This window comes from Nylanderia fulva, unplaced genomic scaffold (assembly GCF_048542155.1).
Source record: "Nylanderia fulva isolate GAGA-0341 unplaced genomic scaffold, ASM4854215v1 Scaffold88, whole genome shotgun sequence".
In the NCBI taxonomy this organism is placed as follows: Eukaryota; Metazoa; Arthropoda; class Insecta; order Hymenoptera; family Formicidae; genus Nylanderia; species Nylanderia fulva.
Genome location: NW_028191004.1, coordinates 240,055 through 256,876, shown reverse-complemented (window position 1 = coordinate 256,876; position 16,822 = coordinate 240,055). Strand labels below are relative to the sequence as shown.

Genomic DNA, 16,822 nt, shown 5'->3' with positions numbered 1-16,822 from the left:
AAGTCGTCACTTTCAACGCAGACTTATTGGCAATCAAGTATGCAGTCTTAAGATGGATTATAATTATTACAATATATATTTAATCAGTTTTTTTATTTGAAAAGTTTTCAAGGTCTTTAAGTTTTTTCTAAAGAAATTTAAAATTTTTTACGTCCATTTTTTAACGAATGTTGACAGAAATTCTGTAAGTCTCAAAATAAGTATCATAAAATATTTTAAAGTTGAGTAATTTATGAAATATTTTATATATTTTAATTTGATATTATTTTACATAAACCATAAAACATCTCGTAAAAATATTTGTTTTTCATTGATCTTGTTTCAATACTTTTATGTACAAAATAATAAGAGAAATAAATTGGTGTACAAAGAACATATATATACTTATTTAAAAAAAGTAAATTATGTAATATAAATATAATTTGAGAGAAAAATTACAATCAGTACAACTAAATATTTGTTCTTAAATATAACATAAAAATGTTAATTAAACGTTTAATTTAACATTTTCTAATTCTAATATCTTAAATTCAATAAAAAAAGATTATAGCATTTTTCTTAAAAAAAAAAAAAAAAGATACAGTCTCTCACTAGATCCAAAAATTTCGACAAAAACATTTTTTATCGTTTGATATGGCAGTGTTTTTAAAAAATGCATTTAACCACTGCAATAATATAGCTTCGCGATCCGTCACTTCACTTTCCATTCTTCGAGCGGTGGTCGGGTTTTTCAAGGATCAAAAATACACGGAGGATGCAACAACGCACACCGAGTGCGCACAGAGACGTCGCGTTATCGCGCGTCTCCTGTGCATCTGTGCGGAGACGCATGATACGTATAAAAAACGCCGACGAGCGAAATTTTCGGCTTTCTGTCTCATGCGCGCGTGAGCACGCCATACTTGACGATGTGTGGAAAACGCTGGATTTTCATCGGCATAACAATCTCCCTTAACTGTTGCCTCTCGTCGGCAAACGCGTTTGCCAGACCCGATGACAATCCCGATATCACGCTTACGACGGTAAGTTGTTTCAAAATAATTAATTAAATAATAAATTATATAAAACTCTTCCTAATCAAAATAATAAATTACATAGGTATGGCTCTTACTAATAAATTTGTTAAAATGATTTTATTATTAAAATAATATTAAAATAAATAATTAATTAAAATACCATTATAATTAATCAAATAATTAATTAATATTTAAATAAATAATTAATTAATTAATAATCTTAAACATTTTTAAATATATTTATTTTTATTATAACTTATACTACTTATTACTCTCACAACTTTCTGTCATAGATAGATAGGTAAGTAAATAAATATACTCATCTCTCGTGAACTATTTTCAAATGTAAAGTATATTCTATAACAGTGAATGGGATTTTTAATGTCAGTTAAACTTACGTCATGTATACGCATGGACATACTCGTTCCTTTCATCTTGACATTAATATTATGCACCTTAACATTCAAATGTGTACTCTTCAAGACAAATGGATAATCATGCTTATAAAATGGCTTAAGATATATTCAAAGAACGCGAAAAAACTATAATAAAATTAAAATTTCTAAATATAAAAGTTATACTTGTTAAAAATATTTTGTTTATATTAAATAAAAATATAATAACAAATTGATATAATGTATATAATTATATTGTTAGTGATATAAAGTATATAATAATTTTGATAATTATTCTAAAAAAACTATCTTCATCAGATAAAAACTGATTTCAAAGCACAGCAAAAAATCTATTTCTGCAAATTTTACTGCAAAAATTAGGAGCAAGAATTTCTGTAAGTATAAATAAAAAAGTATTTTCTTAATTTTTCTTAATAAATTTGTAATATAGTTTTATACAATTTTATACAAAAGAACAATGTAGTGTATATTAAATAAAACAAGGACCAACTTAACAAGCAATAAAAGTAGATGTTTTATGTTACAAAAAATTAAAATAATTTGCTTTATTTATTTACAAAAAAAATACATAAACGTTTCGACTGTTAACTCAGTCTTCCTCAGTATACATTAAAGGAAAAAACAAACATTAAAAAGACGATAAACAGATGTTTCGCACGCCTTAAACATTATGTAGAATGCGCTATATAAGATGAGAGTGTAATCCGTTCGTTAGCAATTAGGAGTAAAATGGCAAAATATTCCGACATGCCTCTATCAGTAATTTTGTAGTCATATTTAATAAAAATCCATCATGACCCAAGCGCAGATTAATTAAGGTATTAGTGGGTGCTTTTCAGCAAGCAACACAGGCGACACAAAGTCACACTGTGTGCGACACAGTGCTTTTCTACTATTACACAATATAACACAATCTTACGCAGCTCTTTAGCTAAGTCGCTTTGTGCTCAATTGTGTTACACCAGTATTACACAGGGTGCTTTCCAGCAACGACACAATACGACACAATGTATCATTCTATCTTTGTCATTCACTGGTATTGAAAAAAGATAGAAAATGATATACTGTGTCGAATTGTGTCGTTACTGGAAAGTACCCACAGTGTCTATCTGTGTCTTCCTTGTTGAAAAGCACCCAGTATTAGTGATGCATGATAAACTGTTTCAAATCAAAGTTATAACAATTTAAATAATATAGAGAAAGTCACGTTAAGAAAAAACAGAAACTTATGTATTACTTACTAGAACAAAGAAATGTCAAAAAATATGTCATCTCCCAAGATTATTAAGCATCTAAATTATACTATAACAACAATTCTGTCCTATGTTTGTATTTATATAATCACCTATCTGTCAGTTAACTCTTCTAAAATATTAAAATATGATTCAACGAGTAACTCAGTGTCCTTCATCAGATTTAAATCATTTATTTGTTCCTTAAATATGGATCATTTCAGAAACTAATCTTTTTTGGAATCTTTTAGATTCATAATAGTTTGCCCAAACATACATATGTTGGGCAAAAAAAATGTGCCCAACATATGTGGCTTTGCAATCGTTACAGCAAATTTTATAAATAACGTTAGAATTGGTAGACAATTGGTTTCTGTCCTTGTGTACCTTAATAAACTTCTTAAGAGAATTCAAGCAACGATAACCAATGGTTTTTTTCAGATTTTTTTATCAATCGTGCAACCCTGTCAGAAATAGAGTTGAATGTTTAATTCTACGATTGATAATGATAGTCCAAAAATGTAGTCTATGGGATAACCATTGTTAATCAAAATATTAATGATTAAAGTGAAGTTCTTTTTATGAAACTGCAGGTGTGATAATAACAATGCTCTGTCTAATAAATTATAAATAATCCCTGTTTTGTGGCAACGCGGATGGCTAGAAAAGTAAGATAAAACTTTTCCCGAAAATCCGAAAATGTCCTTTCCTAAAATCAGTCAATCAAAATTCTATTGTTTCTATTGATAGAAAGGTCTAAGAAATTAATGCAATGGTTATCCTCATGTCCTATCGTGAATTTTAACCTTTCATAATATTTATTAAACGACTCTACTAAGAAATCGATATCATTTTCAGGAACCACCAAAATGATATCCTCAATTAATGTATCTGTAGTAAAAAAAATGCTAATGTTAATATTAGAATTGAGAACCCTCATGAAAATTTATCACTAGCAGTAAATTCAAATAATTACTTATTTCGAGTATTTAAATTACTGTATATCAGTAATTTAAGTACTCGAAATAAGTGATTATTTGAATTTACTGCTAGTGATAAATTTTCATGAGAGTTCTCAATTCTATTAATTTACAAATCAAGTAGGTAGGTTCCCACTTTGTTTCTGTACGTACTTAAATTGTGGAAAAGCATTTATTATTTTATTAAACTAAGAAAAGTATTTGGTGCAGAAAGATCTATAATCATCCGATCGATAAAACAGACACCTAGCATTCTCTTAATAAATATTATATACCTATATTTTATAAATATATCGAATATAGCCCGAACTGGTGATGAAATACGGATATTCTTCGGAGATTCACAACATTATTACGGAAGATGGCTATATTTTACATTTGCATCGAATACCATACGGGATCGAGGATAATGAAAAGGAAGTAAAATTCAAGCTAAGAACGCCGATACTTTTGATGCACGGTATGGCAGGTAGTTCCGCCGATTGGGTCCTTATGGGCCCCAAAAAGTCCCTAGGTAAAATTTTTAGAGCTGTTAAAAATATATTTGTTTAAAACATTTGTTTGAAAAAGATAATAACATAACAATTTATTATATTATTTTTATAGCATACGTATTAGCCGACGCAGGTTACGATGTGTGGCTTGGAAATAATAGAGGAAACATTTATTCGAGAAATCATATTTCTCTATCGCCAACAGATCGAGATTTCTGGAATTTTAGGTAGCTAAAATTCTAATTGTAAGAAGAACAGCCTAACAGTAATCTTATTTTGCGTGAAAGAAAATGTTTATTATATAACTTTCTTTGTTTTTACTACATATCTCTGGAACAGTGAATCCTACGTAGATGAAGTAAAGGGTGAATTTGTAGATCTCGTTGATTTCTACAAGATTGCTTTTTGCACATTTGTCCTAAAACGCGGATTTCTGTCAAAAAATGTTATTATTTGAGTTTAACTATACCTATTATTTAAAATTTATTATTTTATTAGCAGGTTAATGCTTTAATCAGTTGATTTTTGTCAAACAGATTAATAGAGTTTAAATATATGTACTTTATATTATTTTTTTAAATATCAATATTTTTAATATAAAATCGAGGAATGACATGCACGTAGCGCTTCTGTCGTTTTAGTATTGTATACATAAAAATATAGAAAGTATATATATAATATATATACATAGAAATATGCATTAATATGTTACATATATATTATTAATTTTATATTTAAATTTTTTAAAAAATTGAAAAATTAAACGTTAAGAAACGTATGTATGCGTATCTTTCAGTTACCATGAACTTGGCATTTACGATCTTCCTGCGATAATCGATTATATTTTATGGGTAACGGGACGCGAAAAAATCTTCTACGTCGGTCACTCGGAAGGTACCACGCAATTCTTGGTAACAACATCGGAGAAACCTGAGTACAATTCAAAGATCATTTTAATGATCGGTTTGGCACCCGCGGCTTTCAGTGGCAACATTCGCGGACCAATCACGAAACTCGCCAAGTTAACTTACCTCGGTGTGGTGAGACATAATAAATCATTTTAATTATTCGCGTAAAATATTTATTTAACCAATACGAATCACTTCCATTTCCTTTGCAGTGGATTGGTGAAACTTTCGGCTATCCGGAATTCCGTTCGCGGTCCGCTTGGGGAACATTTGTGTCGAATCTGTTCTGCCAGAGCATGGCATCTACACAATTTATCTGTAGTAATATTTTATTTTTGGTCGCAGGATTCAGCCGCGCGGAATTAAATACAGTAAGAGCAAACTAAATTATTTATTAGTTTAAATTTTTTTGAAGTCATAAATTTTCTATATATCTGTATATAAAATCACTTTATCCCAAATCCCTGGGGTAAATGGTCCCCAAAACTACTTTTGATACAGATAATAATTTCGATTGAATATTTATAATAGAATTTGAATTTTTGTAACCAAAAAGATATTTTAAAATATATTTTGATAAAAAATATATTTTTTATCAAATAGTGCATCATCAACTTTTGATATTGCAAAAAATGTAACCAAAATATAGCACTGAAATTTTAGTTAGGCTCCAGCTATGTTATCCCCCTAAAAAGAAACGGGGATCGCTTTACCTATTAACTAACTTCCCCCATAGCAAAAAACCAGTGATATCACAGTGATATCACAGTGATATGCTCTAGATGTCATAGCGATGTGCGAATGTCCGCTTTGTCACAATGTAACGTCACAATGATATCATTGTGACATCACACTTTGTGATGTCACAATGATATCATTGTGACGTTACATTGTGACAAAGCGGACAAACTTTGTTTGTCACAAAGTGTGATGTCACAATGATACACAGGTTGCCTCATTGGCGATCTTTTGGATGGGGGGGTCTCGCGGCAAGAGGGGATTATTTAACATCACAGTTGGTATATCTATCTCTTTTCAATCGAACAATTGGAAAAAGATAGATATACCAACTGTGACATCAAATATTTCCTCTTACCACAAGATCCTCATCCAAAATATCGCCAATAAGGCAATCTGTGTATTTAAAAACTTTGGTTACATACAACCTTAAAAAAATGGCTACAGGATACTGTCATCTTGTGGAATTTCTATACTTATTGAAATATGTAATACAAAACTGGATCTTACCAGCATGATAACTTTATATAATATATCTCTTAATCACAGGACGTACAGTGAAACGAAACACACACAGGAAGCTTACCTTATATTAGATCTTTAAAAAGTCAATTTTTTATCTTGTTACTAAATACGTCCAATCACTTCAGCAAACACTCACGTATGGCAGGGCAGAAGTAATACGAAACTCTACACGCAGATAACAACACTACTAATCAGAGAGATAAGTACAGGGTACCACTTTACCTCGGGAGATCACTTTACTCCACTCTCCCCTATATATTTTTATATTCTATAATATATTTTTATTTATTTTGTCGATTTCCATTCCTTATCTCTCACTACTTTTTCTTCACCTATATTATTGATCGATCTTTTCTGTTCATTTAAACAGGAAAACCTGACGGTTATTATAGGCCATGTGCCTGCTGGCGCTTCCTGGAAACAATTCGTGCATTATGGCCAAGGATACATTAACCCGGGTAACATCATGAGATATATATTATAAAAAAATTTTTTTTAATATTCCACAAGTGACATATATGTATATAAAATCTCGTGCAAGTCTCTCTCTCTCTCTCTCTCTCTCTCTCTCTCTCTCTCTCTCTAAAGAAACTTCAAAATGTGCTTCAGGACGCTTTAGACAATATGATTATGGTGACGTTGATAAAAATCTTCGAATATACAACTCAACGACACCGCCGGATTATCAATTGGAAAAAATTACAACGCCAATCGTTCTCTTCAGCAGCGACAATGATTGGCTGGCCACCACAACGGTATGTCTCAATAATTTTGACAAATTTTGCAAGAATTAAGCTTAATTTTGTACAAATTAATTTTATTTTTAATTATATGATTAAAGGTCATTAAAATCAAAATTATAACTTATTTTAAAATCAAAATTGTTATTCATTAATTAATCATCTTTTTTTAACTCTCATTCAAGGACGTGGAGCTCTTATCTACCAAACTCAATAGCATCTTATTTCATTCCAAGATTCCCACGAACACCACCTTTAATCATTACGATTTCATATGGGGAAAGTCCTCCCTGCAAATAGTGTCGCAACCTATTCTACAATTGTTAGATCAATATCAATTGTAGTATTTTTTCTAAACTAAAAAGAATCCTTTTTTAACCCTTTATCGCACAAACCCAAGTTAACTCGAACAAACTCTATAGTTAACTCGAATAAGCAGTATTGGAATAGAATTACGTAAGTTCGAATTTTATTACCATAAAAAATAATGTTTTACCATTTTATTGCAAAAAAACGTGTGTTAAGAAGTTAATAATAAAAAAATATGCAAATATATCGGAAACTTGCACATTGCTTCCTCACCATTCTATTCATTATAACTTCATCCTCTAAGCAAGCTGATTCTTCAATTTTGACTTCACAGAGGAACAAAATAGAATTGTGAGGATATAAGAAATGCGCAAATTTCCAAATTTGCACACTTTTTTCACATAAAATAACATTTTTTCTTACGTATATGTATGTGTATGTGTGTACGTATCTACTTTTGTATATTTTTTTCGTATGTCTCTTTCGTAAAATTTGAAATTTACATTTTTTGAAAAAGTCAAAATTTTTTTTATAGAAAATGTTTTTGCACCAAATTAAACCGAAATTTAATATTAACCTTGTTTAAATAATACTTTATTCAAGCAAAAAAATTTAACTCGACATCTCAAAATTTGCAAAAGTTAAAAAACGCGCTTAAAAATTTTTAAAAACTCTAAATTTCATAAAAAATAAATATTTACCAATCTTCGCCAAATTCAATACCAGCCAACCTTTAATGATACTCTATTTAAATAAAAAAATTTAGTCTCAATATCTCAAAATTTACAAAAATTGGAGTAATCATAGACATTTCTCAAAAAATTTTACAATATAAAAAATGAACCCTTTCATCGATTCTCGTCAAATTCAATACCAACCATTCTTTAAGGCTTCTGGCTCCTCGCAGTTGATGTTGGAATGGAATACACTCTTAAAATATCTCGAAAATTAGCATGACGAAGTTTAATATCACGATCATTTTATGGTTGTTGATTGACTGTCAAAGGAAAAGTATAGTTTTTGAGGTATTTTTAAAGTATGCTAAAGCCAACTAAAATAGTGTTTCATCGAAATATCTTTTCATTTAAAAATGGCATCTAAGAATTTTCAGCATGTGCTTTCTCGCCTCTGATGTCACAATCTAACATGGCCGCGAGAATCCACGTACCTTAATGATTTAAGGCATTTAAAGCATTTAAGTAAAAATTTATTCCGATCTTAAAATTTGCGGAAGTTAAGATAACTATACAGACATTTTTTGAAAAATTAAAATTGCATTAAAATTTAAAACACTATGAATTTGGATAAAAATGACAGTAAATGTTGTCCTATTTTGTATACCAAATTGGAGCGCTAAACAGTTGGCCAAACTCCGACAGATGCTTTGAGAAGTCTATTGTTTTTTTCCTTTTTTATCGACAAAATATAAGATTAGATGAACTATAAATCTATTTATTGGTTATACGGATTGTTTTTTACCTAAAATTAGAACGCTTCCTCCTTTGTTAATATTAATACTTTAATTTGTACAGGAAAAAGATTTATCAATCTGTATAGTCTCATATATCTTGGTTATAAAATTATAAATGCTTAGAAGTTCAAGTTAAATTCATTAAAATTAAATCAAAAGTTAATTTTTAAAAACATTATTTATATTAAACTAGAATTTTATTTTTGTTAATTTTTTTAAAATTTATAACAAATAACAATGAAGTTTTTATTTTTATATAGAAATATATTTTTTAGTAATTACAATTGATGACAATATGAATATAAAAATTAATAATATTTTAATTTAAAAATAATACGTTTATAATTTATAAATAAACAATAATGGTATTCAGAGATATAAAAACAAAATTAACTTAGGAAAAAATTAATAAGTTTAAGGTCAAAAATAACTAGTTAAAGTTAAAAATTAATACATTTTTAATTAACTAAGCTAAGTTAAAAATTATTAACTTTTTGACTTTTTTTAACTTTTAACCTATTTAACTAATTATTACTCAACCCTGCAAAAATAGAATAAAAATAGATGTGTAATGAATCAATCTAATTTATTGTTATATTATTAGTCTTATTATATAATACGTTGCGTTTACATATACAATAATCTGTACTCGTGTTTATAACTTCACTTTTTCGGACTTGACAAGTTCACATCAGAAAGCATTGTCATGAAACATGCTGCATTACTAATACAAAATAACTTCGTTTATAGAGTTTTCTTGTATTATATAATACTGTCTCGTTCTTATCTATATACAATTTATATACAAACTCCATCGTAATCAATCTTGCGATCATTGCGCGTAAGAAACTACATCTGCGATTATAATTTCTCGCGATCGCATGAAACCATCTCAAGATATAACTATAAACTTATAACTTCTCTTTCTAATCGCACTTGAGCAGCATCCAAAATCTTATCTTATCCGCTTCAAAAACTGTTCTGTTGAAATATATCAGTATGTCTATCCTAGAAGAAATAGACAATAATTTCGCCTCTCGCGGCTGATGCTTCAAGTAATTAATTTACTTCGCATACATATTAATTTTCTTACTATAATTACAGTTATATATGTAGCATATATGTATATACTAACTTATTTATTACAACTTGTTAAAGTTAAACTCATGCGGAAGTATAGATGAGCTAATTCACGTATTTCAGGATCAAATGCGACTTGAAAAAAATAATTTTGGATTGGTATGAAAATCTTTTGATAAATATAAATAAAATTCCGAATAAAATTAACAAATCTGCAACTTTTTGAAACTTGAAAGTAATATATGTTGCAATTTATCTTTATTTTTTATTTTACATATTTTTATATTTTTATACGAGACTTTAAAGATCAGAAATAAAAACAAATTATAGAATGATTCGAATCAGTCGCACTTGAAGATTGCTCGCAAATTGCTCTGGTTATGTATAATTTAATATAATAATATACATATCAGGTATATATATCATATGATATGTTTACGTTAGGTTACGTTAGAATAGATCAAATGGAAAAATGTCGATCTATAATCACGTGATCTCTGTATGAAAATTTGTATAAATCAGCTTCGCGGTCGCAGTAAGATTTTATTTAACACACAACTGGAAATAAATAGAATTTGTATCGTATTATGTTATTATGACTGTATGTTTGTATGCCTGTGAAAAGTTGCACATAATCAATATTTGAATTCATGTATTGGCCACTCGAAATGCACACAAAAACAATATTTATACATGTATATCTTCGCGATAAAAGTAACTTGATTCTAATTTAGTTCTTATAAAAAATTCAACAATACATACTCTCAATTTCTCAATAATATTTTAATATAATTATAACATATATTAATAATCAAATAACTATTGTAATTACCATTATCTGGTTTAAGTGATTAAAAAATTACACTACTCCGAGATACAAGAATATTTTAGAAATATTCTATCATAACCATCATAATAATTTCAACAAGAAAATATTATACGATAAAGAAAAACTTAATTGCGTAAATGATAATAGACTATACATATTAATAAATACAATAGAAATCTAATATGTTTCTCTCCCTTATACCACCACACACGCGATTGAAATTGATACAAATATATTGATAATACAAAAGATGCAAAAGGAAAAAATTTATTTAAATTTAACTAAATTTTTTTAGTTCAAGCAGCTTCTACTTTGCTAACAATGTTCTTTTGTTTATATGTGACGTGAATATACAGTAGCGTATTTATGGAAGGAATGCAAGACTTTCTTTCCCTCTTCTTCTTTCTCCCTCTTTCCTCCCTCCTCCCACAAAATTCGAGATTTAACCAATTTGTCAGCATTTTCGAACTAATAGAGTATTTATTAAATAAAAATATATATAACAGTTCATTTTATTACTCTCAATAAATTAAAAGTACTAAAACTTATAAGTTGATTAGAGAAATATAAATTATCGATATATAAATATTTGTAAAAAATTTTGATAAAATTATATTATTATATTATATTATATTATAAAATATAATAATTATAATTATATATTATTATATACATGCATATAATAATATATATATATATATATATATTTATATCTCTTCTCTCTCTCTCTCTCTCTATCTTCTCTTCTACCCTTACTCTTATTCTCTGCGCTTCTATTATCCCCTCTCCTCCTTCTCAGTCTCTCATTCTTCTCCCTCCCTCTCCTCTCTCTTTCTATCCTCTCTCGTCTATCCCTGATCCTTCTCTCCTTCTTCTCTCCTATCTCATCCCTCTTCTCCCTTAGAAGATATTATACTTGATAAAATATTTTATAGAAAATATAAGTATGCTGCCTTCTAAGCCGGGCAATAGAGCCAAGGAAACGAAACGAAAAATTAATTAAAATATTTTATCTTTGATAAAAAGATAAAACGAGAAGAATATGATATCGTAATATTGTAATAATTTAAAAATAAAGGAATATAAAATTGTTTCTGCAAGAATATAGCTTTTTTGTTAACTACACGCAATCCCTTTGATATGCAAACCCTTTATACAGACGTGTATAAAACAAAATACAATCATGTTTGTGGTGGAGCAAGAAGATTAATTACTGATTAATTTCTTTGCGTATAGGGATTATTTTATTTGTTTTATAACACTTTAGGAAGGAACATAATCACATATTCTCGCGTGTCCACGGAGATAACATGTCGACACAGCTATACTTAATAGCCTGTCGTATAATGTATGTATAGAATGTATTCGAAAATCTAACCAATATAATATCTATGCGAAAGAAACAAATCAAGTCTTATATAAAAATATTAATTATCACGTATATATGTGTATGTATATATATATGTGTGTGTGTGTGTGTGTGTGTGTGTGTGTTATGCACATAGCCAAAGATGTACACATTATTTGAAATAGATACATTATATTGAGTAAATGCATTTAAACTATATAGATACAAAATGTAAAATGCCTATATTTTGTATTTTGCACTTAATAAAATGCATTTTTTTCAAAAACTATTTTACATTTACATTTAAAATCAATCAAGATATGATATCGATACCACATATCATTCTGGTTGTAATTATAAAACCCTGAAGGAAAATGGAGAATTTTCTCTTTGAAACTTGTTTTTCTGAAAACACATTCTAAAGAGCATTGTACTCAAAATATTATTTATTTTAAAAGAATAATTGATTGTCTGTAAATAATATAGGCAAACATTTTTTGTAATCCGAGGTAATTATTTTTATATAATTTATTTTTGCAATTTAAGTTTATATTAAAAGAAACGAGTTCAATTATAAGAAATAAATATAAAAAAGAAAAAGAAGAATTTAAATTTAAATAAATTATTTTAAAAAATACCTTTTTTTACATTTTTTCAAATGAAGAAATTTCAACTATTTTGTATTGCTATTTCAAATGGGACACTCATTTTGCACATCTTTGCATATAGCATATCAATGTAATTTTAAATATACGCAATTACTCAATAATAATTATATGAAGCCATCCTTAAATATATCGTCAATAACTTACGCGTGGCACTTTTGCCATCACGGACGAAGAAAGGCACACATATAATCAATTCTCATTAATTCTGCGAAACGAGATGCATTTAATTAATCTGTTATTCTGCGACGCACTCCCCTTTCTCCTTAATTGCTCGGTGAAGACAAATACACCACGTCAATTTATATCTTATTTAAACTGTGTAACAAATTCTAAAATATAAGCGTCTTCCACTCTTTTTGATATCTTGTACTCTATAATAATTAAGTGCAACCCTCTCGTTAATATTTTCATTATAAATATTATACACATACACATACACACGCACATACACACGTAACAGTGTTATATATCATACATAATATATAATATACAGGGTGTTTCAGGAGGAACGGTACATACTGCAGGAGGTTGTAGTATGGACCATTTTGAGTAAAAAAGTTCATATTAACATATGTGTTCAATTTTCAATAGGTGTGGAGTTACAGCCGTTTGAATGTTAATAAGAATCGACGAAATCTGCCACAAATGAACATAGTATAAAAATGACTTATTTCTGCAAAAAAAACTTACAATAATTAATGACGTCCACATGAAGAACTTACTGATGAAATTCGTGATTCACAGTCAGTCGAATAATTCACAGCAGTTCGAAGTACATTTTCAAAAATTCCACCATTGACTTTAATGCACTTTTCAGCTCTCTGTGCAACAGAGTGTGTAGCTCGTCTGAGATCGTCTTCACGTTCTTTTATGCGAAAACAAATGTCCTGAATGCGAGCAACCAATTCTTCTCTTGTGTTAATTTTTTCTGTGCGTAAAGCGGGGCGCACACATTTTTGCATAGACGCATAAGCGTAAGCATAAGAATCTTGATTAGTCTCTAAATATATGCATAAGAAATTCTACCAATCGAATTTCTTATGCATATGCTTATGCGCTTATGCAAAAGTGTGTGCTCCCCGCTTAACCGTGCGCGGCTATTTCAAACGTCAAACGGCTGTAACTTCACATCTATTGAAAATTGGACACATGTTAACATAAACTTTTTTACTCAAAATGGTTCATACTACAACCTCCTAAAGTATGTACCTTTCCTCCTGAAACACCCTGTATATATATACATATATTAATAATGTACATACATATATTAATAACGTATAATTTACATATTTTATATATGTATATATGTATATGAAATTAATCTCTTTGTTACTGTATCGTTCAGTCAACATTGAAATAAAAACAATCTTTCAATATTTCAGCAATTTACAAACAAAAATTATATCTCAAGGATCGTTTATAAAGTTCGCATCTTTAAAAGTTTATTAATTTATAAAATTAATTTCTAGAAATTTTATTAATTTTTGATACAATTTTATTAATATTATTTGTTTTAAAGATGTCGATTTTTACAATAATTATATTCGACACATCTTGCATCGCTTTGAAAAATGTATAACTTTGTAGGATTCATATATAATATAAAAAAAGACTAAATGTGTATAGAGTTTCAATCAATTCATTCTTTTTTTCATAAATAAAAATACGAACTTTATGAACAATCTACACGTATATGTCAGAATTAAGTTTTATAATTTTTTACTTTTTTCAAATTATATGTATCTAAAATATGATGGAAATATAACTCCGATGTAGAACATATACATACATTGCGATCAAATATAAATTAATTAGTTATTAAAAGCACTGTATATGTAAACAAAGTAAAAAATACATACACGCGCACGTGATTGTGTATATGTATATGGGACGTTTTGCGTCAAGCGGGCCACCTTTCCTTCCAAAAATTAACGCAATGGAAAAAAACATTTAAGGTGGCCCGCTTGATACTCAAAATATTCGTACATGTGTATACTTTCAAAAGAAATGTGGTCTTTTTAAAAATTCAATATGGTGATTCCAATATGGCACCTAAAAGTCACGAATGATCGTACAATATCTTTAATTAAATTGCAAAAATTTAACAAATTAACTTAAAAATAATGAGGTTTAAGGTTTTCGAGGTCGTTTATTGTGAATCTAAAGAAAAATATTTAAAAAATGGGAGCTATAAGGTTTATGATCCTTGTTTATAAGTAATGGAAAATCACTCGAATCGGCTTGAAAATTATTTCTGAAGTTTTCGAGGTTGTTGATTACAAATCTGCAGTAAAAGAGTGATGGCAAATTTCACTTATTTTTAAGACCTCGAATTTCAAACTTTTTTTCATGGCAAATAGTACTATTAGATGAAACATTAATATCAGTAAAATTTCAAGATGAGCATAGGCACGGTTCTGAAGATACAAGGGGGAAAGTGATGATTTTTAATCAATTGTATGAGAAATTATCACTTTCATTTCTTCATATCTAAGGAACCGTGCCTATACTCATCTTGAAATTTTTCTGGGATTAATGTCTCATCATATAGTACTGTTTGGTATAAAAAGTCTGAAATTTGAGGTCCCAAAATTCGACCCTATAAAATGGGAGAAAAAACAGGTCTTTTTGCAATCACTCTTTGCACAATTGAAAATGGTAAATTTAGTATGGCAGCTTTAACTCCTTTTCCATCGACCTATAATATGGACAACACAAGTCGAAATTTAATCTCAGTTTGGAAGAACTACAGCAACAACTCGTACCAATATCTGTCTTTTTGCAGTAAAAGCCGTCATACTAAATTTGCCATTTTCAATTGTGCAAATTTGACTGCAGATTTGTAATTAACAACTTCGAAAACTTTAGAAATCATTTTCAAGCCGATTCGAGTAATTTTCCATTACTTACACAAGGATCATTGACCTTACGGCCGCCATTTTGAATTTTATATTTTTTTCAGATTCACAATCAACGACCTTGAAAACCGTATACTGCATCATTTTCAAGTTGATTTGTTAAATATTTGCATTTTAATTAAAGATATTAAAGATATTGTACGATCATTCGTGACTTTTATGGATTTTAGGCGCCATATTGGAATCACCATATTGAATTTTTTTAAAAATCACGTTTCTTTTGAAAGTATACAAATGTACGAATATTTTGAGACCTTAAACGTTTTTTTCCCATTGCGTTAATTTTTGGAAGGAGAGGCCCGCTTGATGCGAAATATATGTATATGTATATATTGTATATATATATATACATATACACAAGATGTGTAAAAATACTTAACAATCTTGAAAAATAAATTTTTTCGAAAAAAAATTTCATCAAAATTGTAGAATTTTAAGTAATGCATCATAAAAATATGCAATCAATAATTTCTATGTAAAAATTCGACTTGACAACACTATATCTATACTAATATAATATATATAATACATCGCTTGAAATTCTATAACTTTTATATACAATGGTTTTTCAAAAAAGATTATTTTCCAAGATATAAGTGTTCCAGGATTTTTTATACATCCTGTATATATATTATTATTATGTGTAATTACTATAATTCCACATTCACACAATTATACGATAGATTAATCAAGTATTAAATAATGTGTGAGTCCGAAAAATTATAATATTATACTGTAATGTATCGCACACTTTATCAACTCTTTTTCAGTTAATTAATAGATTATAGATATACTTATACACATGCGCGCGCGCACGCACACGCACACACACACACACACAGATTCTTTGATATTTATTTCCTCCTAAATTTTTTGTCATACATCTGCTACACATATCTGCATAACCGAATTTCAATACTATATGTACTTACATAAATTTACAGGGTGTCCCGAAATTCTCGAATCAAAATATTATTTAGCGAAAAAGTTCTTCAAAAATTAAATTAAAAAATTGCAAATAATTTTTATATTTAATGTTTCGCAAACTTTTCTACTCTAGTATTTTGATATGTGAATTTCAGGACATTCTGTATACCTTTGAATACACACAAATAATATTGCGAAATATTTCAAAAAAATGATCAATTGT

The 16,822-nt window shown here is 28.5% G+C and overlaps 1 protein-coding gene across 1 annotated transcript; it reads left to right on the top strand.

Moving 5' to 3' along the window:
• The first annotated feature begins 907 nt into the window (after positions 1-907).
• LOC146719751 (lipase 3) lies at positions 908-7,506 on the top strand. Its single transcript, XM_085489571.1, has 8 exons — positions 908-1,022; positions 3,948-4,158; positions 4,251-4,365; positions 4,935-5,178; positions 5,259-5,417; positions 6,680-6,767; positions 6,919-7,064; positions 7,235-7,506. The coding sequence occupies exons 1-8, from the start codon at positions 909-911 to the stop codon at positions 7,391-7,393; spliced, it is 1,236 nt and encodes a 411-aa protein (XP_085345697.1). The 5' UTR covers position 908; the 3' UTR covers positions 7,394-7,506.
• The last annotated feature ends 9,316 nt before the right edge of the window (positions 7,507-16,822 follow it).